Genomic DNA, 26,915 nt, shown 5'->3' on the forward strand with positions numbered 1-26,915 from the left:
GTCCTCTCTCGCAGGAAATGCACTTCGCATCTTGGGAGTGTGGGAACGGGGTGGGGGATGGGCAGCGATCAGCCCAGCGCCGCCTTCCCGCAGCTCGCGGTCCTCCCCGCGCGGATCTGGCCTGCGGTCAGGGGCGGGGTCCGTCCGACGCCCTGCCCCGCGGGCGGGCTCAGGCCTTGGCCCCAAACCGCTGCCGCGGGGCCAATCCGGCCCTTGGGGCGCACCGGGAGGCCTTTCCGGGCCCGCGGCTTCCTCCAGCCCGCCCCGCCCCCCAGACTCCCGGGGCCGCCCCCGACCCCAGTCGGCCGGCCTCGCGCGGTGGCAGCGCTCCGCTGCGTCCCTGCTCCCGGGAGGCGGCGCGGCGCGGCGCGGTGAGTGCTTGCGTGGCGCGGGCCGGCGCGGGTGGGGGCGGCCTTTGTGTGCGGCCAAGCCTGGCCGGGGCGGCGGGGCCGCGACGCTGCTGCAGGGCCGCGCGAGCGGGCAGCGAGGCGCCCCCTCCCTCCCGGGCGCCCACACCCCAGCCCTCGCCCGGGCCCCGGGCTGGCCTCCGCGGAGGGAGCGCGGTGGACGCCCGCTCCGGGGCGCAGAGGTAGCTGGGGGCTGCCACCCTCAACCCCGCCCCCGACCTCGCGTCCCCCTGCCTGCGGCCCCGGGGGCCCGTGTGGGACCTGGGGGAGGCCGGGCGGGTGGTTGTGATTACGGAGGCCCTGGGCGCGCAGGGGGACAGGAGCAGATCTGTCACCGTGTTGGTTCTGGAAGGTTAACGAAGTCCTTGGCTGGGGCTAGGTGAGGAGAGTGTCCCGGGCCCTGCAGAGGCAAACACCCTGATCACCCCTCCGAGGACGGGGGAGCTGCCAGGGAGGGGAGGGCGAGTGATGGTGGTGGTGGGGGCACTCTGTTTGGTCCTGAAGGATGAGGAGTAGAGGATTTCCATAGGCAGCAGTGGGCATGAGGGCACAGATTCTGAGAACAGGGAGGGACAGCTGCCTGGGTGAAGGGGTGAATAAGTGTTGGGGGTGGGTGGCAGAACACCAGGGAGCAGGGGTGGGCAGTTGCGGCTTGGGAGATGGTTGGTTGAGGTAGGGTGAAGAGGAAATGGGCTACACAGTGGAGGGAAGGTAGGCACCCAGGGTGGGGCACGCCACAGACGGGGACTGAATCTCAGCGCCCCAAGGTTCCCAATTGCTGTTGAACTAGAGAATTGGCTGACTTGGTGGCCTAAGGCAGTGAACTACCAGGAAAGGGGGTTTATTTCTAAGCCAAACCTGCCCTAATGAGAAATGTATGATGGATGACTCAGATATGGGATACCATTGAAGGAAAATGCAAGCAGATAGTAAAGCAAAAATGATTGTGAGGAGCGGGAAGGGTTTGACTGGAGAAGAATTATTTCCCTTCAAATGGATGTGGATAATTGTAAATGAGTCTGATTTCATCATTCACTTGAGGCCGCAGGTCTTTTTCTTACACGCATGGCTTTAGCAGTTAGCTTCTATATTAGAAAGCAATGAAGCTGTTCTGTTTCTGAGAGTTTCTTATTTAGTTTCTTGCTTCCTCGAATTCCCTCTGGTCCCCCAGAAACCCCTGGGAAATCTGATGCTGTGCAGCCTTCCTTGTAGTTTGGAGGCCTGCACAAAGATGGGGCAATTTTGGAGGCTGAGGGAAATTGAAGTCTAAACTTGAAATTGAAATCTATACATATCTGATGGGTTGGGCTGATGTGAGTGGCAGGAAGGGGTGGAGGGTTTGGGGGCTGTGGGGTATGAGTGGTGGCTCATATTTCCAGCTTATTTGGGAAGGGGAATATTTTCGGTGAGAACATTTCCCTGGTATCTGGAGTTCCTGAGGTCAAGCTCTAAACTTAGGTTAACTATTGAGCATGGAATCTCACAATCTGACATGTCAGTGAAATTTTTCTTCATGACTTTAGATCAGCACTTTGAACATCAGTTTTTGCTCTAAGGGTCACATGGCAAGGGGACTCTTAAGGGAGTGAGTTGTGTACTAAGTGGCTTCAGTGATGCTTTTATTGGTCCCATGACCAATGTTTGGAGTTGTATTCACTCTTCGATGACATCATCTCCTGCCTGCCTGCGTGAACTTTCCAATTCACTCCAGCCTCCTGTGCTCCAAGAAATCAGACCTTCCAGCTTGTCAGAGGTGAGAAGCCTGTGTTAATGCAAGCCTGAGGGCAAGAAGGGGTGCTGGGATTTGAGGACCTGCTTTTTGGTCCTGTTCCTGGCCCGTTGCAGCTCTGCCGGGCACCCAATGGAGGCAGGTCGGCTGAATGTCTGGGATGCTCAGATGCTTGACAGCCAGGTTGGGTACTTGAATTTTGTGGAAGGACAGTTATAGAAGTGTTGTCCCTTCTGAGGAGGCTGTGTCCTTATTCTGGTGAGGCTGACTTCTGCGCCTTCCTGTGGGAATTCCTCCATCCTTAACCGTAGCCTTCTCTAGAGTCATAAATCTTCATTCTTTGCAGCATGATTTGCGTCTGACACTCAGCTGGGCAATATTGCTGGAAGTTAGAGACACAGTGTGATCATAGAGCCATGAGTTGGGACTCCACAGAACCCAAAGGACTCCTAGAAAGTGTCACAGAACAAGTCTCTGGCTTGCTGCTGGCTGGTTCTTGATTGAACATGTGGGGTTTGGGCTGTGTGAAGAAAAATGATCAAATCCAGGCAGCATCTGGAATCATGGCCACATAGGGCCTGAGGCTGTGGAACCGTCGTGGGTGAGAGGAAGAGGAAGAGGGGCAGGATGAGGTCACTGCCCATGAGCTTATCCTCTGAGTGTGTGGCCACTCCCCATTGCTGTCCTTTTCCCACACCCCAGGGCAGGGTGGCAGGGAGGTCCGCCACCAAAGAGGCAAAGCATGGCCCGGCCGGGGGAAGAAGAAGAGAGTGAGAACTGGCCGATGACATTCTTGAGAAATTTCCTTTGCTCTCTGGCTCAGGTCTGGGAGGGGGCCACATGTGCTCTCATGCAGCCCTCACCTGCCACCCCCAGTTCTGCCCGCACTGCAATATCAGGCTCCAGGTAGGATCACTGGGTTGTCAGGTGTTGGGGGTGGGGCTGTGCTTAAGAGCTATCGTCTCATTCAATCACCATAGCAGTCCTCTAAGGTAGGATATCATTAGCTCCATTGTACAGATGGGGAAACGGAGAGGCCCAAAAGTCACACAGCTGGCAAATGCTAGAGCTAGGATGCTGTCTGCCTCCAGAACTGACTCTTTCTGCCACTCTGAAGACAGGCATAGGCTTCACCCTTCATTCTGGAGCCTGGTAAGATGTGCTAAAGGTCTCCATGGCAAGGCAGAGCGGACTCATCTGGGGAATTTGGGAGAGGGCAGGCCTGACTTGGGTGTTCCCCAGTAGTCTTCCTGGCAACCTAGAAGGAGCCATTGCTGAGAGTTCTTGCTCTTCCTCAGCACGCTTGTGCCTCCAGAGGTTCGTCCTACACCCCGAGTTCTGGCCAGTGCTCCCAGCCAGCTGCCCTCATCTCCCCCATTCTCTCTGTGGTCCAGAGAATCTGGAGTCCTCCTCCACACCTCCAGTTCCTTTGGGCGTCTGGCCTCTTTGAGGCATAGGGAGACTATGTCAGAGGAAAACCTGCTAGGAGTGGGTTTATATCTTGTAAAATGAGAAACATTTTTTGCTGGGAGCTTTGGAGCAAGGAGAGATACTACCTCTGGGAGGCAGGGCTCCCAGGTCCCTTGAAAGTCAGTGTAGTCTCCCAGGAACTGCAGCTCCCTTCGGGGAGACACTGGAACACAGGCTTGGGGGGCGGCCCTGTCCTGGGGATGTGGCAGCAGCAGGGGCTGGAGGGGCAGGAGCCCACGCTGCTTGGGGCGGTGACCTGGCTTCCCGGAGGAGGAAGGGGAGAGGACCACTAGGGGCGAGCCAGGAATTGTGTGTTTGCTGCTTCAGAGCTGGGGTGCTGGTGGGATTCCAGGTGGAGAGATCATTGAAGAGCCTTGTGTGGTCATCGAGGCAGGGGATGCTGGCACTTGGCTGGCCAGGGAGAGAAGCAGAGGTGGAGAGAACTAGAGAGTGAAGATATATGTGGTGTCAGCACACTTTTTCTGCAAAGGGCCAGAAAGTAAATATTTTAGACTTTGCAATATGCCACTATTCAGTTCTGCTATTATAGTGCAAAAGCAACCACAGATCATATGTAAATGAATGAAGCGTGGCTGTGTTCCAGGGAAGCTTTATTTAAGGACACTGAAGTTTGACTTTCATGTCATTTCCACGTGTCATAAAATATTCTTCTTCTTTTGATTTTCCAACCATTTTCAAAGTAAACCTTTTCTTAACTGATAAGCTGAACAGAAGCAGGTAGTTGCCCATATTTGATGCTCGGGCTATAGTTGGCAGACCCCAAAGATATAGTCTGGGGTTAGGAATGGCTGTTCTTGGAGATGGATTACAAGGGTGAGAGACACTCAGATTCCTGGCTTGAGCAGATGATGGAGAGCGGGAAGGGCTGAAGAGGAACAGACTTGGAGGAGAAATCACGGGCTGGAAGAGGAACATGTTAAGAGGGAGATGCTTGGAACAGAGAGATGTTTAGTAGACAGTTGGAGCTCAGGTAAGAGGGTGTGGATAGGAAGTCAATTTGGAAGTTGCCAGTGTGTAAATGATATTTAAAGCCATAGGAGTGGATGAAATCATCTAGGAAAAAAATAGTAGAGTGAATTGAGAAGAAGGCCCAGGAGCAAGCCCTGGGGGATTCAGTGCCAGAGAAGGAATGGCTGACACTGAAAGGTAGGATATAGAGATAGAGAGAGGTAGGTGACTAGATTTGGGACTGTGGGACCATTTGGTAACACACAAATGAGGTCATACAACTTGCAGTATTGTTATTCACACGACATATATCATGGACCTATTTCCGTATTAGTACACATTCTTTTGAAAAGCTGTATACTATTCCATTATGTTGATGTGCCATAGTCAGTGCACCACTTCCCCAGTGTTTCTCATTTCTGTTGCTACCTGGGTCTCTCTGTGAGTGGAGCTGGTGTTTCTGTAAACAAGTTCCTAAAAACTCAGGCCCCTGGGCCAAATCTTTGGCTGCTTGTTTTTTTATAGGCTGCAAGGTAAGAAAGATTTTTACATTTGTAATGGTAGAAAAAAATCATGTGCTTCATGAAAATTATATGCATTTCAAATCTCAGTGCACATAAATAAAGTTCTGTTGGAGCCCAGCTCCACTCATTCATTTATATATTGTCTATGACTGCTTTCCTGCTACTGTGACAGAGGCACGGAACTGCAACAGAGATCAGATGGCTTGCAAAGCCTGAAGTGTTTACTATCTGGACCTTAACAGAAGAAATTTGCTGACCCCCGCCTGACTCGATTCCACAGCCAGAACCAGCAGTAGGTCCACACACAGGTGGAGTGGGGGTGTTTTGAGCAGTTCTGGAAGGGGACTATCTAGAAAAGAATTATCTGATGCCTGAAATTCTGCCATCAGCTCTTTCTTATTTCGAGTAAATCATTGCCATTTTTAAATAGTATTCTTTAAAATTCAAACCTCTTGAGCCACTTAACATTACATACTGATCAACTAACCAAAGGTTGCACCTTCCTCTAACAGTAATGTTACTATTCTACTTAAAAGCCTTTCTTCCAAATCACCTACAAATGAAATCCAAATGAGACTTCCTGCTGTAGTCTTTACCTGGCCTTCTAGCTTCTCCTGTCACCACCATCTTGCACCTTCCGCCAGCCCATACTGAATTGCTTGCACTTCCTCCATTGCAATTCTTTGCGTTGTGCTTTTTACCTCAATACCTTTGCAAAAGTTTCTTTTACTTCCTGGAATGGCCTTTCCCAACCTGACCAGAAGCTCCCCAATTGGAGTTAACTTGTGTCTGAGGTACCTGCACATAGATAGCCCTCACTGTACTGAACTGCAGGGATTTAATGTGGTGACAGCCCCAGACCACATTCTTCTTAGCAAATTTAGCAACAAAGAGTCTTTTCTGATAGCTCCAGTAGAAAAGCTCTGGGAAGTCTCTGATTGGGTGTGGCTTGCCTCAGGCCCATTCTCGAGCCAATCACTGAGTGGGGGTGGGGTAGGGGTGGGGTTCTCCCGTTACTCCGGTCTGGACCCTCTCTGAGGTCTGAGACTGGGGCTCAGCCCCGCCAGCACCATATGGACTGGGTTCCCTGCCGGGACGTGGAGCCCTGTTACCAGGAGGAGCCAGTCCAGAACACCAGAGGCACTCTAGAATGAAGGATGTGGGGCAAAATAACTAAGAGTATCAAGCCTGGCTACAGAAGGCAGAGAAGGTCTGCTCGGCATTTATTGTGCTTTGTCAAGGAAAGATAAATGAATGCTAGAAGGTGCAACATGGGCAGTTAACCAGGTTTATGGTGGAGAAGGTAGATTATGGGAACTACAGATTAGTGGTTATGTCTTTAATCTCAACAGAGTCCTGGAACCAGTTATCAGTTGAGTACTTGAAGATGCTCCATCTTCAAGTAAGCCTTTTTCTGGTTCTTCTCCATTTGACTGGTCTCTGCCAGAAGCAGTGACACCTCAAGGATGGTATCTGGGTGGCAGCCGTAAGTAGGAAGACTCGTAACCCCAAAGCCCTGAACGGTGGTTGGATGCTGACCCAGGGGCAGACCCTAGAGCTGCAGGGCTCTCCTATTCCCACCCTTTTCCAGAGGAATTCAATGACACAGAAACAAAGCAGGGAGAGGCAAGCAACCTTTTTAGATGACATTCATTCATTCTTTTTTCCTCCACCAAAATATCATTGAGTGCCTTCTATGCAACAGAAACTGTCACAATAGTACTTCAGAAGATCATGGCATGGCTACCCAACACTATGACTGTACTTAATTCCACTGAATTGTACACTTAAAATGCTTAAAACGTAGACTTCATGTTATGTGTGTTTTGCTGCAATAAAAAAAAAAAAGATCATGTCAGATGGCCTTAGCTTAATTGGATGAAATGTAATAGTAACAAATGAAACATGATGTAAATAAAGCTCCACCCCATCCCCAAATCCATCAAGAGGTTAGCAGAGACGTGGATCAACAATGGCAGCAAATGACTTCTGGTCCGTTGGTAACCGATTTGATAGTCTATTATTTCATGTTATTTTGGTGAACAATGTGCGTGGCTGTCCAGTATGACCTTGTCAAGGGAGAGGAAGATCTAAATCTGGCAGGGCTGTTATACAGGAGGGGCAGTCTTGTCCTGCGTGGTCCTCTGGGCCAAGTGAGGACGGACCATGGCCTGTATGGAAGACAGATTTTGGCTCAGTATACAATAGACGGGCTGCCCCAAAGCCAATGGGCTTCTTTGGGAGGTAGTGGGTGCCCATCACTGGAGGGGGCAAATAGAGGTTGTGGGGGTGGCCAGAGAGAGGTTCCCTGTTCTGATACCTGATCATTAACTTCTACAGTTCCTCCAGAATATGTCTGGGGGCCTTTTCTCATTCCACAATCTCCCAGTGGTCAACTTTGGCTCTCATCACCACGAATGCAAGGACAGCTCCCCTGTCCTGCCCTGAGCTCCAGCTCTGTGTGTCCAGGAGTCCATGGGACCTTTTGGCAGGGATGGTCCATAGCTCAAGCCCAATAGTAACTATTCCTCCCCCTTAATTTTGCTTCATTTCCAGGTCTCCCCATCTGTTATGTGAACCCACATGTGCCCATTTATTCAAGCCATCCACGCATCCTTGGATGCAGACTGTTTCAGCCTCTCCCTCCCATACACTCTGCCCTTGAAATATCTCTTACGCTGGGCCTAGGCATCACTGACTCTGATGAGATACTGTCCAGTTTGTATTTTGAAACACCTATTTTAGATGTGGTTTCCTTTTGGTGCTCTGAGCAGTGGCAGTTTTCATGGGATGGAAGGAGGGGAAGAGAAGGCAGTAAAGGAGGGGAGGGAGGCTCCCTAGATTACTTCAGAGGCTGTAAGAAAAACCCAAAATAACAGTGACGCTAGAATACATGCTTGCTCTCACCCACGTGACAGTCTGGGTGTGTCCAGGGCTAATACTGCAGCCCCTCAGGGGACTCCTTTCTGTCCTGCTGTTCTGCGGTCCCCAGGGTGTTGCCTTGAGTAGCACTGTCCCAGGTGGCTCACCACATCTGTGTTCCAGCCAGTGGGAAGGGGGAGCAGCAGAAACAGGGTATGCATCCTCTCTTTAAGAGCACAACCCAGAAGTTTAACACGTAAGTTTCTCTCATATCCGATTAGTCAGTAAGTGGTCACGTGGCCGTGCCCAGCTGCAAGGCAGGCTGGGATCTGTAGTCTTTAGTTGAGTGACCATGTACCTCACTAAAAATTCTACGGAAGAGAATAGGTGTGTCTTGCCAATGGGTTTCAGACCTGGGCAAGCTCACTATGGATTCAGCGACACCAAGGAATGACAATGGAATGTTCTTGGGGTAAAAGGGTTTATTACCCAGCTTTGTTCTCTAGTAATAGGTCGAGGACTAGAATTAGTCTGCATCCAATAGTCTGCAGGTCTGTAGTCCTCCTTCGTCTCTGCCTTCACCCAGAGCACTGGGCAGAGCTCTTTATATAGTGACTCAGTCAATAATAGCTTATTGCCTAGGGGTGTGGAAGCAGTAGCCTAGCAGCAGGCCACTTACATCATCAAGTAATTGAGGTTCAGGTGAGGATCCTGGCCAGAGGAACTTCAATTTTCCCCACAAGGTGTTAAGGGAAAACTAATGGTTTCTGCCACAGTCATTTTGTACATTTTGATGAGACCTGCATTGCAGTTAATTGGCTAGACATTAAGGATATAGTACATGAAAGCTTGACATACTAATGAAGTTCCACTAGCATCCAGCAAAGTGCTGCTTTTATAGATGGGAACATTGAGCTCAGAGAGGGGAAGTCATCCTGTTAAGAATGCGCGGCCAAGTGTCAAGAGGTCAGACAGAACCCCAAACTTTGGGCTCGCTTTCTATTTCAAAGGGATCGGGTGAGAAGCAGACAGGCAGTGTCAGGAGGACAGGTTTCCTGGGTGTAGGGAAGGGTCACTTTTTTCAGCCTATCTACCTGGACGCTGTTTATTGTTTTTCAGGCTTGCCTGTAGACCATCATGTCCCTCAGGTGGTTCCAGGTAGCCCTCACCATATCTTAAATACTACGCTGTATCAAACCACAGTGATTTATGTGCATATCCACCTTCCCTATTGGAATGCAGGCTCGAGGACAGACACATAGTCATTTCTCTGTCCCCAGTGCCTGCCTATCAGGCATTAAGTCAACAGTTAAATGAATTACTGAATAAATGAATGAATGTCTATTCAAGGACTCCTTCAGTTGCTGATAATAGAAAGTTAGCTCAAACTGTCTTGAGAGAAAAATGATCGCCTTGTGTATCTAGGCAGTCTAAGCATGCAAGTTACTTCAGGCACAGCTGGATCCAGGGGCTTACCTTCTGTTTTCAGAAGCTCTGCTTCTATGCTATGCTGGTTAGCATAGCCTGACACTGGATATGTGGCTTGACCATTCGTGTCCTCTTTGTGGGCTGCGTTGGCCAAGCAGCCCCTATAGGGATTGGGAGCAAGCAAGGAGTTAGGAGAATGTGGGGTGCTCCTGGTGCTCACGATGGAGGCAAGGAGCTCCTCTTGGGCATCCCCAGATCCAGAGCATTGTGGTATAGAGCTCACTCCCAGCCCTTATTTTTGGCTTTATGGGGGCTCCATGGGGGCACTCTTGAGAGCTTCCCTTGGGAGGTTTCCACCTCTGCTGGGGTTGCATACACTTGCTGCCCCCTCAGGCTGAGGGTAGCCTGGGCCCCTCACTCCTGCTTTTCTGGAAAAGCAAGGCATTCCGTGTTCTTTCCTGCCAGGGCTCCTTGGAATTCCCCCGTTTGCCCGGGACAAGGATAGAGGAGGGGAAAGGAGAAGGAGGGAGGGCTGGCTGGTGACTCACGGGAGGGGTAGCACATGCTGACTCCAGGTCAGGTTCTGCCTGCGGATGAGAATTTCCCTTTGTAGCAAATGTGGGCAGGGTGGTGTGAAGGCAGCACAAGGTCTATGCGTCAGCATGAGGCTCAGTGTACTGGGGCGGCCTGTCTTTCCCCCGGGGCAGTGACGAGCTTTCTGTTCCGGCGCTATTCTCCCATTCCCTGGGCAGCACCTTGTCTCCAAGATGTGTTTCTCCCCTCTGCCCTTGGCTCCTGGGGGCCCAGCTGTTAGGCTAGGGGCCTCTTGGTGCTGTGGAGTTCTCAGGTCTGCTGGTTCTGGGCTGTCGGGCTTCTCCCTATGGTAAGCTATGAGGGTGGGAACTTTCCTGGGCCCAGAGTCTGGAAAGGAATCAAAGAGAGCAAGTTCAGTGCTCACCCCCAGGGTCCCCTCACCTTCCCCCTGACGGGAAGGACAGCTTGGCCCATAGGGAGCCCTGACAGGTCTACTCAGGAGAGATGAGATGTGCTCCCTGACCTCCCCATATTCATGGAGGTGGCAGGCATTCCCAAGGGAACCTGATGAGGAAAATCCAGTGGCAGGAATCAGTCTGATGTATGGTAGAGACAGTGCTAGGAAAAGTCCTGAGTGCCAGACAGAGGAATGTGGGTTTCCTTCAGTGGTGATGGGGAATGGGAGGTTCTTGACCAAGGGGAAGGATGTGGGCAGATTCCTGTCTTAGGGGCTAAGAGGACACTGTAGAGAGCGGGTGGGTGGGCACAAAGCGTAGAGAGCTGGGCCATAAGGAAGGTCGCAGGAGGGTCAGAGGAGAGCTGGCTGCACAGGCCAGGGTGGGAGGCGGCAGGCATGAGCAGCAGAGGCAAGGGTGAGGGAGGTGGCCCAGAAGAACAGAGGAGTTGGGTTCTGCCTGGGGCTGAGGGAGAAGGGAGACTTGGAATTTGGTAGTGTAATCTTTAGTCCCTGTGCATCCTTCTGTGTGTGTGGTGGGGGGGGGAGGTGAGCGGGCAAAGCAGTCTGTTGCCTGCTAGCTTTTCCTGTGGGCAGTGGTGGCCCTTGGAGGCAGGAAGTAGTGCCCACCAAGGGTGCCTTTATGAATGGAGTGGGAAGGCTGCTGACTCAGCAGGCGGCAAGGCTTTGAGGTCACCAGGCTTGGACCGGAAGTGTCTGGGAAGGAAGTGGCTTCTCAGGGCTTCCCTGCTGTGGACAGCCGGGAGGGGGGTGGTTCTGGGCAGGATGCACCCGGTTTGGCTGAGGGACTCCCTCACCTGGCTGCTGAGTGCATTGTGGGTAGGGGGTAGAGGGTGGGGGGTGCTGTGCGGGGATCAGAAAGGTTGAGCTGCTGCCTGGGCCTGGATCTGATGCTTATGGCTGTTGATGAAGTTTGCTTCTTGGTTGGGCAGAAAGGTGTGGCAGGAGATTGGCACCCCAAACCCTTCTCAGCTCTACGAACTGGCAAATTATATCCCATTACTGAGGTCGCCTCACTTACTTGGACTTTAATTTTTTTTCTCTTGTAAAATGGGACCGAGTCATGCATCCTGTCTCCCTGGGCGGTTTTAAGAACATGAAACCATTTATATTCTTAGTGAACAGTGTTGGATTGTCAGATACCATAAATGGACATTGGTTATGTGGCCTGAACAATCAGGCAGCTGTGGGAGACAGGGCAAAGGTGGGTGCAGGCTGACTAGGTCAGGCCCCTAGTGGGGCCGCCAGGAATGGGGGCAGGGCCGGATCTGGGGAGCTCTGGGCTTCCCTGGCTCGGGTCTGACCTGTGGCCACAGACGTACCTCGCAGTCCTGACTCCAGCCTTGGCGGTCAGCCCCGGGCCTGGCCTCTCCCATTTCTGATCAGCCGCGGTCACTCAGAGTGCATCTGTCCAACTAGCAGATGTCCTCACTCTCATGCCCTGTACTTGAAGACTCAGCTGCCTCCTGGAACTCTGCCCTGGGAGTTTCTGCACAAACACTGCTGACATCACATGCCTCCACTGAACCCTTCTGTGTCGGCTCTCCCAGTGAGTGCCCCACTGGCCACTGGTCTCAAAGCCATGGACACCTGCCTGGCCCTCTTCTCTCTCCGCAGTCTTCCAGTGGTACTGCTTTCACCCAGACCTGCTTTGTCTCTGTCCAGTTCTTCTCATTTATCCTGCAGATGCTGTCAGAGTCTTTGTGAAGCATAGCTCTGACCGTACCCTCCCCCTATTCCAGAACCTTCCAGGGTTCCCAGCTGCCTTCAGGATAAACTTCAGACCCCTGGGCCCATCTCTTAAGTCTGGCTCCAGCCCCAGCGCTTCCTCTCCCCGACCAGCTGTTGTCTCAAGCCACACTGCTCTGTGCACATCTTCGCCTCGCCTTGCCACCTCGCCTTCCTGTCCTTATGTTTGCACACCAACATCTTAGTTCTGCAGGGGTGGGTCCCAGCTGCTCCCTGCCCCACCTTCCCTGATCCCGCCACCCCAGTGACGCAATTCTCTCCTGCCTGTCATCTCTTAAAAATCCCTCAGCAGGGAGCCTGGGGGTATGGGAGGGAGGGCCTCCCAATAGGCAGTGGCAGCCTCCCCCAGGCTGGTCCAGGAGAGAGAGATGGGGTGAGAAAGGGCCCAGGGAGGACCTTTTCAGACAAAGGCCTCACTTCCGCTTCCTCCAGGCAGGAGCAGCCTTCCACCACGGAGAGCCCAGCCGTCAACGGCCTCACAGGAGGATGCTGTGTCCAGGCAGCACGGGTGTGGGTATGGGTGTGCGTGTGGCCATCGCCCTGGGAGCACTGTGGTTCTGCCTCACAGGTGAGGGGAGCAGTGTGGGGACAGGAGGTGGGCGAGGGGGTGCCCACTCCCACCAGGGCTCCCGCCAAGCCTCTCTGTCTATCTGGGTTGCGGAGGGTTTAAGCAAATCTCCTCCCAGTCTCCCCTGTGCCCTGTCCATGCTCATTGCCACTTCCGGGATTCAATAGACGGCTTACTTTACGTTTCTTAGCTTCTGTTTCTTTTTCTGCAAAATGATAATATATCAGCACTAAATGTGATAATGCTGTTTCTTGAAGACACTGTGTATGTCTTCCCTCCCCAGGGCCTTTGTACGTCCTGTTCTCTCTGCCTGGAACCTTCTGACCCCAGACGTCTACGTGACTTGATCCCTTTTCTTGTTCAGGTCTTTGCTCAGATGTCACCTCCTCAGCAAGGCTTTCCTGGCTAACCTTGTGTAACACAGAATGTCATCTCTCCCTGGCCGCAACCTTCATGCTTCTCAGCATTTGTCTGTACCTGACATACTGTGTGTTTCCCTGCTCATTGCCTGCTCTGCCCAAAAAGCAGGGTTTCTCCCCCATGCCGGTCACATAGTAAGTGCTCAATAACCATGTTACATAAATGATGTCAATCATCCCACACAGTTCCTGGCACAGAGGTAGCATTCAACAGCGGCAGCTTCTTTAATAACAACATTCTCATCATATTTCAAATCCTAACCTCTGCCCTGAGGGAGGGACTGCCTTCTCCCTCCGTGGAGGAACTTAAAAGCTGAGTGTGTGGCGCCATCTGGTGACCACAACGAGGAAGCACCTCGCTACCCGCCGCAGCTCTGATTTCTCTAGAGAAAGGGTTTTATCTGAGTGATTGATTCCTCAGGTTTCAACCCCCAAATGCCCCCTGCAAGGGGCCTCCTGGTCCGTTTGGTCTCCAGCTGGAGGGCTGACCTGGGGTTGCAGCAGAATATCCAGGGCCAGCTTAAGACCTTGAGAGATCTCTACACATTGCAGAGATTATGAGACCCCCTCTCCGTGTGTCATTGACAACAAAAATATTAGCCATGAAATGTTTTATTTCTAAATCCAAGAAACGGTTAGCTTTGTGTCAAGAATGTTCGATCTTCACACTTAGTGAGTGTGCTTGCTTTGCTGGTGCCCAGGGCACCCACTTAATCTAACCATTACCAAAGAACGGCAGTGCTAGGGTAGGGGACACACCTCCCCAAAAGAAAGGCCGAGGCACCCCTAACTTTCCAGGGCTCCACATTATAGAGTGCAGGGGTGGAAGCAGGGGTCTCTGCTTCTGGGAGCTTTGCTCTGCACCCCCAGGCTCTGCTCTAGGGATGGAGTTGACCCCAGGCTGCTGGGATCTGCGCTCCGATGTCCTCACCTTGACTCTGTCAGCAAGCCCTGCTGATTCTCCCTCCTAAATTACCCTTGGATCTCTCATTCCATCTCCACTGCCACCCTCCAAAGCAAAGCCATCATCACTTCTTACAGGGACCACTGATAGTCTCCTCCCCCATCTCCACAGGGAAGCCGGAGTGAGTTTTAAGCATTGTGACCCAGATTATGCCTGATTAAACCCCCACAATGACTTCCCATTGCATGTAGAAAAACCTAAATTCCTTACTGGTCCCACAAAACCCTCCCATCCAGATGTGTCAGCCATACTGGGCAGCTTCCTGGTATTTTCACATAGCAGGCTGGATCTTGCCTCAGGGCCTTCCCACCTGCTGTTCCCTCTCCCTGTAACACACACTGGCTCTGGGTATGTCATGATCTTTCTCATTCTCTTAAAATATTAGCTTAATATCTTTTTAGTGAGAATGTGCCTCCCCACCATATTTAAAGGTATGGGTATTCTTCTTTCTTGCATTAAAACTAATCATGTTTATTTAAGAAAAGAAAAAAAGGCAGTTGTAATCCTTTTTTATTCAGCAAAAACTACTATTAACATTTTGGTGTGTATTTTTTTAGACTCCTCTTTCAAATTTATAAATATATTTAGTTCTGGGAAAATGCAACCAGCAAGACAAATGTAAGGTTTTTGAAAACTGCCACCTTACTTTCTAATCCCTTGACTTGTTTTCTTCCTTCATAACCGTAATCACATGCCTATGAAATTTGTGTGCTAACTTCTTGTCCTTCGCTTCCTATAAAATGTAACCTTTGTAGGGATGTTATTTTGGTCTTATTCTCTGTTGCATTTCTCTTACGCTTGTCAAATCGTAGACGCCTACTCCATTTGTACTGATTGAATGAGGACCACAGGTAATAAACTTAAGAGTCTCAGGCCTTAAAGGAGGGGTGGACAGGGCCTGGAGTTAAAGCAGAAGGGAGGGGACCAAGGGGGGCCGTGAGTGTCCCAGCCCTCCTCACAACCACCCCACCACCCCCAGGTGCCCTGGAGGTCCAGGTCCCCGAAACCCCAGTGGTGGCTCTGGTGGGCACCGACGCCACCTTGCGCTGCTCCTTCTCGCCTGAGCCTGACTTTAGCCTGGCACAGCTCAACCTCATCTGGCAGCTGACAGACACCAAACAGCTGGTGCACAGCTTCGCCGAGGGCCGGGACCAGGGCAGCGCCTATGCCAACCGCACAGCGCTCTTCACCGACCTGCTGGTGCAGGGCAATGCATCCCTGAGGCTGCAGCATGTGCACGTGGCTGATGAGGGCAGCTTCACCTGCTTTGTGAGCATCCGGGACTTTGGCAGCGCTGCAGTCAGCCTGCAGGTAGCAGGTGAGCGCCGGGAGGGGGCACCCGCCCTTGGCACACCCCTCACACTTCTCTCAGCCCCTTACGCTCTACCCTGTCACTGCCCCCAGAACCCAAGCCCCAGTGCTCACCCCAGTTCCTCCACGTGCCTTTTCCTCCAGTGCGTCCCCCTGTCTTTGCCTTTCCTTGACCTATGCCCTCTACCCTCTGCCTCCCTCCAGCCCCCTACTCGAAGCCCAGCATGACCCTGGAGCCCAGCAAGGACCTGCGGCCGGGGGACACAGTGACCATCACTTGTTCCAGCTACCAGGGCTACCCTGAGGCTGAGGTGTCCTGGCAGGACGGGCAGGGAGCTCCCTTGACGGGCAACGTGACCACGTCGCAGATGGCCAACGAGCAGGGCTTGTTTGATGTGCGCAGTGTCTTGAGGGTGGTGCTGGGAGCCAATGGCACCTACAGCTGCCTGGTGCGCAACCCCGTGCTGCAGCAGGACGCTCACGGCTCTGTCACCGTCTCATCCCATAGAAGCCCCACAGGTTTTTTGTTTTTTTCTTTTGCTTAAGTGTTTTCCTGAGGGAGGGAGGTTTTGGTCCTATCAGCAGGGCCTACTGGATCTGAATCTAGCTTCCTACCTACAGTCTCCCAGAACAGTGAGACGTCTGCCTAGTAATAACAGGAAAAATAAACAAGGTGGGCAGAGGGGAACCTTACTGTGGTAGTAGGGGGAGAGAGTGACGATCACAGGCTGTCTTGGCTTTCCGGGTCTTCTGACTCCAGGGCCTTGGAAGTCTCCGGAAAGGATGGCAAAGCATTCAGATCTAGGCCGAGAGCAGGACAGCAGAGGGAAATGAGTCCTGGTGGGGAGGGGATGCTTGCCCAGGTTGGCTCCCTGGAATCCGTCTTGTCAGGCCAAGTCCAGCCTGCTGTGTTTCTTGCCAGACGATTAGGGAGACTCCATGTCTGGGAGGCCTGAAAAGCAATCTTTTGGGTCTGGGGAGAAAATGGGAAGATGGCACAGGACCTGGGGTTGATGGACGGAGGAGATCTAGGAAGCTGTGGGGTGGTAGCTTGGAATGTCCGCACCCCTCCCTCCTTACCACCCCGCCCCTCCAACCTCACTCTCAGGAGCTGTGGAGGTCCAGGTCCCCGAAGACCCGGTGGTGGCTCTGGTGGGCACCGATGCCACCTTGCGCTGCTCCTTCTTGCCCGAGCCCGACTTCAGCCTGGCACAGCTCAACCTCATCTGGCAGCTGACAGACACCAAACAGCTGGTGCACAGCTTTGCCAAGGGCCGGGACCAGGGCAGCGCCTATGCCAACCGCACAGCGCTCTTCACCGACCTGCTGGCGCAGGGCAACGCATCCCTGAGGCTGCAACGCGTGCGCGTGGCTGATGAGGGCAGCTTCACCTGCTTTGTGAGCATCCGGGACTTTGGCAGCGCTGCAGTCAGCCTGCAGGTAGCAGGTGAGCGCCGGGAGGGGGCACCCGCCCTTGGCACACCCCTCACACTTCTCTCAGCCCCTTACCCTCTACCCTGTCACTGCCCCCAGAACCCAAGCCCCGGTGCTGACCCCAGTTCCTCCACGTGCCTTTTCCTCCAGTGCGTCCCCCTGTCTTTGCCTTTCCTTGACCTATGCCCTCTACCCTCTGCCTCCCTCCAGCCCCGTACTCGAAGCCCAGCATGACCCTGGAGCCCAGCAAGGACCTGCGGCCGGGGGACACAGTGACCATCACTTGTTCCAGCCACCGGGGCTACCCTGAGGCCGAGGTGTCCTGGCAGGACGGGCAGGGAGCTCCCTTGACGGGCAACGTGACCACGTCGCAGATGGCCAACGAGCAGGGCTTGTTTGATGTGCGCAGTGTCTTGAGGGTGGTGCTGGGAGCCAATGGCACGTACAGCTGCCTGGTGCGCAACCCCGTGCTGCAGCAGGACGCTCACGGCTCCGTCACCATCACAGGTAAGGGGAAGATTAGCAGCTGGGGATAATGAGCCATCGCCTTTTTGGTAGACCCTGAGCAGGAGTGGAATTGGGTAGGTTTGGGTGTTCAGAGGACTTTAAAAACCATTTTCACGTTTTTCAAGTGTCTCAAACTTTTTATTAGGAAGTCCTTAAGGGACTTGCTTCCGGAAGCTGGTAAGAGTCATTTGTAATACTCGCCCTCGTAAGAGCGCCGTAGGGGTCCTTGGGCTTCTTATACAGCAGATGGAGTGGCTGCCTGGAAGCTGGAGGTGTGGGCGGGAGTCCTAGGGCAGCAAGGAGGAATGGCCTGGGGCCATGGTGGGGGAGTGGTTTCCTACCCGATCTCCGTGTAATGGAAAGGTGTTGCCGCGTCCAGGGGCACCGTCTGATGCTACGGCCCTGAGAGACGGCTGCGTCTCCCCGGGAGGTCAGTCCGCCCCACTTCATCCTGCTCAGCTCTTCTCATAGAACTGAGCTCCCCCCGGGCTGCAGTTGGAATGGCGGGGCTCTCTCTGCTGTCCCCGTGTGGTCAAACACGACTGCCGCTGCTCGTTTGGCCATTCCCTCAATCTCTAGGTTTGGGGGTCGTAGCCTAGACCCCCTTCCCTTCCTTTTTGCCCACCTCAGTGGGCAGCCCTTGTACCTGCTGAGGCCCATACCCGGGACAAGGGCAGGCAGCCTCCATCTGTGTTCGGACCTCCATCTGACTCTTCAATACCCCCTCCTGGGCCAGCTGTGCTTTCCCAGGGGACTCACCACGTACTCTGGGCTCAGCACTAAGTTCTGTCTGTCTCGTGCTCCTCTTTTCCCTTCCCATGGCTTCCACCTGACTGGTGTGTTCACAGGAGAGAACAAGAAATATCAGAGTGAGACTGACAGAATTTGAAGCTTTCAGAGAAGGGGGCGGTGGTCAGAATGGGCTGGGGTGGTCAGGAGAAGTCTCCAGGGACAGATGGGGTTTGAAAGGACCTTGAAGGACTGATAGACTTTGTGATCATTTACAGTCTGGGCCAAACTGGGTATTTGCCACACTATGCAGAAAAGGCTTATGGGTATATATGTACTTGCAGGGAGAACATTTATCCCACCTTAGAGAAAAATCTTTATTTTAAACTTTAGTAGCTAACATTTAAAGTGCCTTCATTTCAGAGGTGAGGAAAGCTGAAGCCCAGAGAGAAGAGCCAGCCTCCGCAAGGCCACCGACAAGCACAGCAGCTGTGACTCTTCTGGGGGTCAAGCATTTCTTTGAAAATTGGATAAATGATAAAATCAGTAGCTTGCACTTCAATATTGAGGGTTTGCACCCCCTCTACACTCATCCATAGGGGTCTGTGGACCTTGGCTGCAGCACATTGCATGCAATGAGCAGCTGAACCAGGTCCAGAATCCAACCTGTAGCCTCTCAGCCTAATTTTCTCTCCTCCCCACCACCCAGCCTCCTGGTTTTGTTGGAGCAGGTCTGGCCTATTTTGGAGCCCTTGGCCTGCATTGCGCTTTGGGCAGCTTTGTGCTTTCTAAAACCTCCAGCCTGGTCTCTCCCGCACCTGATGGAGGTTAGTGAGGTTGGGCGTGCCGTACCTGGAGGGGCCTTCAGGGAGCAAGCACTGGACATGGAGCCTGCAGACGCAGGTCTGAGCCCTGCTTTTTGCTGGTGGAATGAGGGCACGTCTGACCTGTGCTCCAGGAGCCGACACCAGCCAAGGGGTGACCGTAGAAAGAGATCCTCCCTACCCCCGAGTGCTTCTGTGGCTCTGCTCCCTCTACTGTAGGAGCCTTCCCCACCACCGGGTCCCCAGGGGTTCCTTCTGTGCTTTGTGGACTGGCCTTTCCACGCCCTCATGTCAGCTGCTGTCTTCCTCTGCTGCTCCTGTTCACCCAAGGGGTCCCTTTGCCTCCAGTGTCCAGAGCCGTAGCTTTGCCAGCCATGTCAGCTGCAGGCAACATCTACTGCAAATGCCTGCGTCTGTGCCAGGTCTTCCCCTGCCGAAGGGCTCATGGTACTGCTTTTTGCACTGGCGGCACTTTCCGCAGGACCCACTGGCCCCTTGTGGTGTCCAGAGAGCAGAGGAGAGAACCACCGTCTTCTGTTAGATTTGTTGTCCCAAAGGCCTCTGCCCAGGACCAGCACGGGTCCAGGGACTGGGCTGGAGGACCGTGTGCTCAGAAGAGCTGTGGACCTGACCCAGGTGTGGGCACCTCAGTCCCTCCCTCTGCTGTGGGAGAGCTCCCAGGGGGGCCCACCAGGTTTCACAGGCATCTTCCCTGGGCAAGTCTCCCCACCTGGGGTAAACCCGGAACCCTCACTCTGGTATACCCAGTGTCCACCCGCATCTGTACACAGGGATCTGCAAACATTTTCAATAAAGGGCTGAAGAGTAAATATTTCAGGTTTTGTGGGCCATCTCTGATTTCTGTTGCTGCTATTGCTTCTTTTCCTTCTTATGCTCCTCCTTTTCCTGTTTTTTGTAGCCCTTTACAAATATAAAAAACTGTATCAGTCCACAGGCTGTGCAAAACAGGTCGCAGGCCACAGATGTGGCCCATGGGCCGTCGTTTGCCGAATCCTGATTTATAGGGTGGTGTAGTGGCGGGGTGCAGTAGTCACGGAGGCCTCCCAGAGGTGAATCTTAAGCGAGGTAGAGAGTTCAGGAACATTTTCTTAGGTAGGGGAACTGATAGCAATGATATGGTGGCTGGACGGAGATGGTTATCTCTACAGAGAATGGTTAGGACGTCATGTTGGCTGGAGCAGAGGTTTCTGTAGTGGAATTAAAAAGAAAAGCTGGGGGAGGATAAATGGCAGCCAAATTATAAAGGTCCTTAAATCATCCTGAGAAGATGGAAGCATTATTCTAATTTCAGTGGGGAGCCATCGAAGGTTCTTAAGCATCATCGACTGCACACTTCAACCCTGTCAGGTTGAGGCACGTTCACATCATCCATGGTCGTGTCAGGGTTTGGGAGGTGTATGTATGTGCAGGGAAGGGGCATGGGAATTTAAGTGAGCTCTCTTCATACTTTGGAGCCTAGAGGGTGCTGTTGTCAGGACCATGGGGGCCAGGCATGACAGTCTCTCCCCATTCTCCCCATTTCCCCTCCCAGGGCAGCCCATGACATTCCCCCCTGAGGCCCTGTGGGTGACTGTGGGGCTCTCCGTCTGTCTTGTTGCACTGCTGGTGGCCCTGGCCTTCGTGTGCTGGAGAAAGATCAAGCAGAGCTGTGAGGAGGAGAACGCAGGTGAGCAAGAGAGGGTGTGTGTGTGTGTACACACAAGTGTCCCTGGGTAACCATGAAAGTGTATGGTGAGAGGTGGGAAGTGACTAGACATCAGCATATCAAATGGGGAGGAGACTGGTCTGCCGACAGGTGAGAGCCTGTGCGGCTGATGGCTGAGTGGGCTGATGAAGGATGAGTGGATAGAGACACGTTTGGGTGTGCATGTTGGAGGGTGGTGGTTGGTGAGTGAGTGGATGGGTGAGTGGATTGGATGGGTGAGTGGATGGGCCTTGGCTAGGTGAGTGGTGGGCTCCAGGCTGGAGCCCTTTGCGCCTGCCCCAGGACACTGCTCTGTGCTGGTCTTAGGCTCCGACTTCAGCATTTCGGTTACAGGGCAGGCCTGCTCAGCCCCATTCACCCGCCTCCTGACTTCCAGGTGGGGAAGCGCAGTGATGAAAGTGAGGCTGAGAACATTTTTTGTTCACTCTGAGTTCTTGTCTTTAGGAGCTGACGACCAGGATGGGGATGGAGAAGGATCCAAAACAGGTAAGAATGAGCTTGGCACTGGCCTTATTGGCTGAGGGATGGACACAGGGGCTCTGGGATCTGTTGGAGCCACACTTGCTTGAGGTTTGAATAAAGCGTGTCCTGTGTACCAAGATCTCCCCACCCCAGTCTGCAGGCAGGTCTCCCCTGATTCCCTCCCAGCTGTAACCTCACCTCTCCTGCCTACCCTCACCCCTCTGCCAGGGTGAGCTCCACCCTGAGTGACCCTGTGCTGTGGAGTCTGGCACTGTTCTAGGTGGACAGTGAGGCTCCGGGGACAGGGCAGCCCGAGCTTGAGTTCCAGCTCCAGCTCATGTACGCCGAGTGGCTTTGAGCAAGTCCCTTTGCTTCTCGGGGCCCGCGTTCCTTATCCCCAAGTCTCAGTTTCATCATAATACCTGCCCACCTTCAGAGGTTGTGTGGGTCAAGTGAAGTGAGGTAAGTATGTAAAGGGCTTAGTACCACAGCTGGTGTGTCCTAAGTGCTCAACACCTTGCAGTCCTGCTATTAGGCAGAGTTTGAGACCATCTCGTTCTGGCTAGAGGCTGTGTAACTTTGGTTAAAGTGCTTTGCTCCTCTGGGCTTCTGTTTCCCATCCGTAAAATGTCATCCTGACCATGCCTTGCTGGCACCACAGGGCTGTTTTTAAGCTCTCTTCAATGACTGATAGGAAGGTGGTTTGCAAAGGGCATCATGCTGTAGGGGGATACAAACCTAGAGTCCAGCTAGGTGGATGCTGAGGCATTGGTGTCTTGTGGCCACTGGAAACCTGACTGTCTCCCTTCTGGGGTTGCTGGGCTGGGAGAAGCTGGCTCCCGCTGAGCCATTCAGGATGGTTGACTCAGCTTCTCTCCCCCACCCCCGCAGAAGGAAGGGCAGGAGATTGACACATGAGGACTGCTGTAAATTATGCCAACTAATTATCTGCCTTTGGTGTCCAGGTTTGGTGGGCAGGAGCTAGTCCTGGGATCCACCTCATTTTTCATGCTCAGAGGCTGTTGTTGACAGATGGGAGGGAGCAGGGAGAATAGAGTGCCTCAGAGATTTGTGCAGTCCCAGTTTTGCATAATCCTAGGCGCACCTGGGAACACCGGCGGCCTCCCTTAGCTCCTTACTTCACCTGTGCTTGCAGAGCAGACGCTATACTTCTGGATCTCCAGCTCACTGGAGGCCAGGAAAGTTGTCCCCATTGTGTAGATGCAGAAAACTGAAGCCCAGCAGAGGAATGACAAGCCACACAGTGGAGCTGGGACTTGGGGCAGCAGCCTGGGCCCCATTCCTGGCGCTGTGATGTCGCCCTCACCCTCCCAGCTTCTCTCTCCTCCCTGCCACTTCCCAGGGCTCCCCATCACCATGTACCCCCCTTTTTTTTTTCAGCCCTGCGGCCTCTGAAACACTCTGAAAGCAAAGAAGGTAAAGACACGTGGAGCTTGAGATTGTGCGGTTGTGCGTCTGTGTGCAGGAGGCTGGGGCGGGTCGTCGGGGTAGGGGTGATCATCACCCTTGCACGGGTCACGAGGCTCCCTCCCCGGAAGAGCAGCATGGACGCCTCTTGGTGAGATGGCAGAGGGCAGAGTAACCAGGGCCCCAGCTGCTCGGACGGGATGCAGATATGAGAGAGGCTCCACCAGGACAGGAATTCTTTTCTCTCTCCTGTAACAGTCTAAGCGTAGGTGCTCTGAAGGCCACTGATGTCCTGGAACCAGGCTCCATTTACGTGGTTTCTGCCCTCTTCAACTCAGAGCTCCCACCCCCAGGTCCACGGTGGCTCTCCCAGCTGCCACGCCCCCTCCACAAGCAAGGGGGAAAGAAGAGAGGTACAGCTTTTTCTAGGGCTTGACTGAAAATAGCTCCTCACTCTGTTTTCATTCACTGGGCAGAACCTAGTCACATGACTCCTAACTCGGGTGAGGCTGGGAACTGCGGTTTCCAGCCCAGCGGCACGTTCCTGGTAGGTGGTTAGTAAATGTTAACGACCATTATTATTCATATTATTATGAATAGCATCAGCAGTTACATTAGGAAGTGGTTGGTTGGAGGTCAGTTTGAGATTCTTGTTGAAAGTAACCGACAGTCGCATCCATAAATGCATTTGTGTGGAAAAAATATGTGTACCTGCATATGAGTACTTTGGACAAAATTTCCTTGATGCAGACTTGCCCCAGATATGAGTGAATTCCACCTTGAAAATCAAAGTTGGCTGCTAAAGGTTATGGAAGCTTAAATATTTCGAGTTGCATTGGTGTCCTTGTCAGGAAATAAACTTTTACTGAATTCCTGGCTTTAGCCTTCCTTTGGAGAGAAGGGAAGGACATACACCCTGTCCTCAGAAAACTGCTCTCAGAAACTGTATGAAATTTACAACAAAAAGCTGGGGGATAGACTTGGACTTTTCCAAAAGGCAGTAGGAGGGCTTCACAGAGGCAGCAACACACAGAAGAACAGCCCACTGGGTTGGGGGACATTGTTCTAGTCCCTGCCCATGACCTTCCAGGAACAGCCCACTGGGTTGGGGGACATTGTTCTAGTCCCTGCCCATGACCTTCCAGGAACAGCCCACTGGGTTGGGGGGGACTTTGTTCTAGTCCCTGCCCATGACCTTCCAGGAATAGCCCACTGGGTTGGGGGGGACTTTGTTCTAGTCCCTGCCCATGACCTTCCAGGAACAGCCCACTGGGTTGGGGGGGACTTTGTTCTAGTCCCTGCCCATGACCTTCCAGGAACAGCCCACTGGGTTGGGGGACATTGTTCTAGTCCCTGCCCATGACCTTCCAGGAACAGCCCACTGGGTTGGGGGGGACTTTGTTCTAGTCCCTGCCCATGACCTTCCAGGAATAGCCCACTGGGTTGGGGGGGACTTTGTTCTAGTCCCTGCCCATGACCTTCCAGGAACAGCCCGGACTTTGTTCTAGTCCCTGCCCATGACCTTCCAGGAACAGCCCACTGGGTTGGGGGACATTGTTCTAGTCCCTGCCCATGACCTTCCAGGAACAGCCCACTGGGTTGGGGGGGACTTTGTTCTAGTCCCTGCCCATGACCTTCCAGGAACAGCCCACTGGGTTGGGGGGGACTTTGTTCTAGTCCCTGCCCGTGACCTTCCAGGAACAGCCCACTGGGTTGGGGGGGATATTGTTCTAGTCCCTGCCCATGACCTTCCAGGAACAGCCCACTGGGTTGGGGGGGACTTTGTTCTAGTCCCTGCCCATGACCTTCCAGGAACAGCCCACTGGGTTGGGGGGGACTTTGTTCTAGTCCCTGCCCATGACCTTCCAGGAACAGCCCACTGGGTTGGGGGGGACTTTGTTCTAGTCCCTGCCCATGACCTTCCAGGAATAGCCCACTGGGTTGGGGGGGACTTTGTTCTAGTCCCTGCCCATGACCTTCCAGGAACAGTTTCCTTGTCTGCAATGCAGTGGAATCCATCACACCTCCTTTACAAGGTGGCTGCAAAGATGAGGCTAGAGGACAAGGCAAAGTGCTCTCGAAAGGAAGGCCTTTTAGGTGCTGTAGAATGTTCCAGGGCAGTAGTGGAGGCTCATGGTGGGGCCTGGGGTCTGGAGGGTTGGTGATAAGTTATCCACCTCCCTGTTGTTCTGAACCAAATGAGGTATAGAGGGTTAAGCAGATGGAGATCAAAATGTCAGCTTGGTTTCAGGAGACAGCTTCGGGGAGATGCGGCCTGGGTGTGTGCAACAGCAGACTTCCTGCGCTGCCGCCCCACCTCTGGGCTCGCTGGCCAAGGGCAGACGCAGTACCCAGAAGGAGGGTGCTTTTGCCGGGTGGCCTAAGGGCAGGGAGTGGCCCCACACGCCCCTGTCCTCCTTCTAAATTCCACCCATGTCAAAGTGGAGCAAGGCCAGTGGTGAATCCATCGGCTGCCCCCCCACATGGAGGCCAGAAACTGGAGGGAAGAAGGCTCCCCACAGCGCGGCCCTTGGGGAGCTCAGTGCGGGGGGTGGGGGGGTGTTGGCCAGGATTCCTGCTAGTGGGGGAAGTGGGCTCGGCCGGGGAAGGTACAAGCAGGCAGAGGAGATGGGAAGGGAAAAGCATGCTGGGCAGAGGGCCGGTGGGCAGGGCGTGTGTGAGTGGGGCCAGGGGGCTTGGGAGAGAGGTGGGTGAGGGTGGATATGTCTCCGTCAGGGGCCTTCGGGCAGCGCGTAGCACAGGGAGCTGATGACGGACCGTGGTGGCCATTCATACCCTGCAGTATGTGACCGTGAGTAGGGCTCCTGCACTTAGTGCTTTTTTTGTCTTTTTTCTTCCCCTCATGAAATGCAGATGATGGACAGGAAATAGCCTGACCATGAGGACCAGAGAGCTGCTGCCCCTGCCCTGGGCTCCCCATCTGGCTGCACTGGGGCCCCAGGGTGAGCCCTGGGATGGGCCTTCCCTTTCCCCAACAAGTGGCTCCCACTCTGGTGGGCCAATTCATTTTCCAAAGGACACGATACAGAGACTGCCCTGCAGCCTTATTTCTCCAGTGGATATGATTTCAAGTCATTCTGCGGCCTTATTTCTCCAGTGACACAAGACATAAATCAACCTGCTGTCTTATTTCTTATGGACACAATACACAGACCACCCCACCGCCTTATTTCTCCAGTGGATATGGACTCTGTGGACCATCTGGCTGCCTTTTTTCTCCAGGGACACAATATTCAGACTGACCCTCTGCCTTATTTCTCCAAAGACATGATACACACACAGTCACCCTTTGCCCTGTTTCTTCGATGGACCTGATACACCAGTTATCATTTCTCCGCCATTTCTCCCACCTGTCTGTAATCCTGTTTCTTCAGTCAGGGACACTGCAGCTTCAGCATGTCACTGAATCTAGAAGCATCTCCCCCCACCTCCCCCTGTTCTGGCCCCAGCATCGGCCTTTTCCCTCTCCAACTAAGTGAAGACAGAGCCCCTCCCCCAGGCACGCAGAGACACATGGGAGCATGTGCTGGAACATGTGCTGGAATGTGTACACACCTCCCCTGGCCCAGTCTCTTCCCTGGTGCACTGGGCTGTGCCCTGTGAGGACCCCCTGCCCCCCACCCTCCCCATGGGAAGCGTGTGCTGGTCACACTGGGTCTTGGGCATCTGTGGGGGCCTGTGGGAGTCAGCTTCTGTCCCTCGGCCTCTCCTTCCTTTCCTTTTGTTTATCTGTTCCCGTAATGTTCGCTGAGCATCCCTGGGGTGTCAGCACTGTCTCAGGCGCTGGAGACCCAGTGTGAAGAGATCGCCTGTCCCTCCAGGAGCTCGCCCTTCAGCAGGGAAATAATCAAGGAAACACAAACGTCTGCCACAGCCTGTGGTTCGTGGAGGGGCTTCTGCCTTGCTCCTTACTGTATCCCTCTTCTGTGCCCACAGCTCCCTGGATAGCTCACCCCCATCCCATCTCTAATCCTCACCCAGAGCGGGGGTCGGGGGCAGAAACTCGGAGTAGGGATGGGGCCTCTCACCACAGTTGGAGAATCTGATGGTTTCCAAAGTGTCTTTCCAGGTGTCAGCAGGTGGCCAGACGGCCAAGGCCCTCCAGACCCTGAAGAGGCACAGCAGAGGTGCAGCAGGGCCTCGGGGACACCTCGTGCCCCTACTGTGGTGCTATTTTGGGGCCAGGGCAGATGCCTCCTGGCCTGTCTCTTGCCAGCCCCCTGCCTCTGGTAAACTTCTGATATTCTAATCTCTACCCACTGATATCTCTTCCCCAGGAATGAAAGAGGTGGAGATTTCTAATTTAAATGTAGGACTTCAAGAAATTTTGTTAACTGGGCTCATATTTTGGGAAAAATAAATGGCTTTGTAGAAA

At 53.4% G+C, this 26,915-nt stretch overlaps 1 protein-coding gene and 1 long non-coding RNA gene across 9 annotated transcripts; one reads left to right on the plus strand and one right to left on the minus strand.

Annotated features, from left to right (window-relative positions):
• Positions 1–2: 2 nt before the first annotated feature.
• CD276 (CD276 molecule) lies at positions 3–26,915 on the plus strand. Of its 8 annotated transcripts, none has more exons than XM_037010133.2 (11): positions 237–371; positions 12,141–12,342; positions 12,580–12,715; positions 15,078–15,416; positions 15,614–15,928; positions 16,518–16,856; positions 17,054–17,350; positions 20,456–20,590; positions 21,074–21,115; positions 22,493–22,528; positions 25,394–26,915. In XM_037010133.2, the coding sequence occupies exons 2-11, from the start codon at positions 12,310–12,312 to the stop codon at positions 25,414–25,416; spliced, it is 1,695 nt and encodes a 564-aa protein (XP_036866028.2). In that variant the 5' UTR covers positions 237–371; positions 12,141–12,309; the 3' UTR covers positions 25,417–26,915. The 8 variants fall into 8 exon arrangements, with proteins under 8 accessions (XP_036866022.2, XP_036866023.2, XP_036866030.1 ...); XM_037010132.2 differs by lacking the exons at positions 237–371; positions 12,141–12,342 and adding exons at positions 10,141–10,272; positions 11,852–11,947; XM_037010127.2 differs by lacking the exon at positions 12,141–12,342 and having other exon boundaries at positions 3–371.
• On the minus strand, positions 6,592–11,833 carry LOC140843205 (uncharacterized). The gene is made up of 3 exons (XR_012120790.1): positions 11,721–11,833; positions 9,438–10,310; positions 6,592–7,270 (listed from the first exon to the last, which is right to left on the minus strand). It is a non-coding gene; the product is annotated as an uncharacterized lncRNA (long non-coding RNA).

The sequence above is a fragment of the Manis javanica genome, chromosome 8 (assembly GCF_040802235.1).
Source record: "Manis javanica isolate MJ-LG chromosome 8, MJ_LKY, whole genome shotgun sequence".
Classification (NCBI taxonomy): Eukaryota; Metazoa; Chordata; class Mammalia; order Pholidota; family Manidae; genus Manis; species Manis javanica.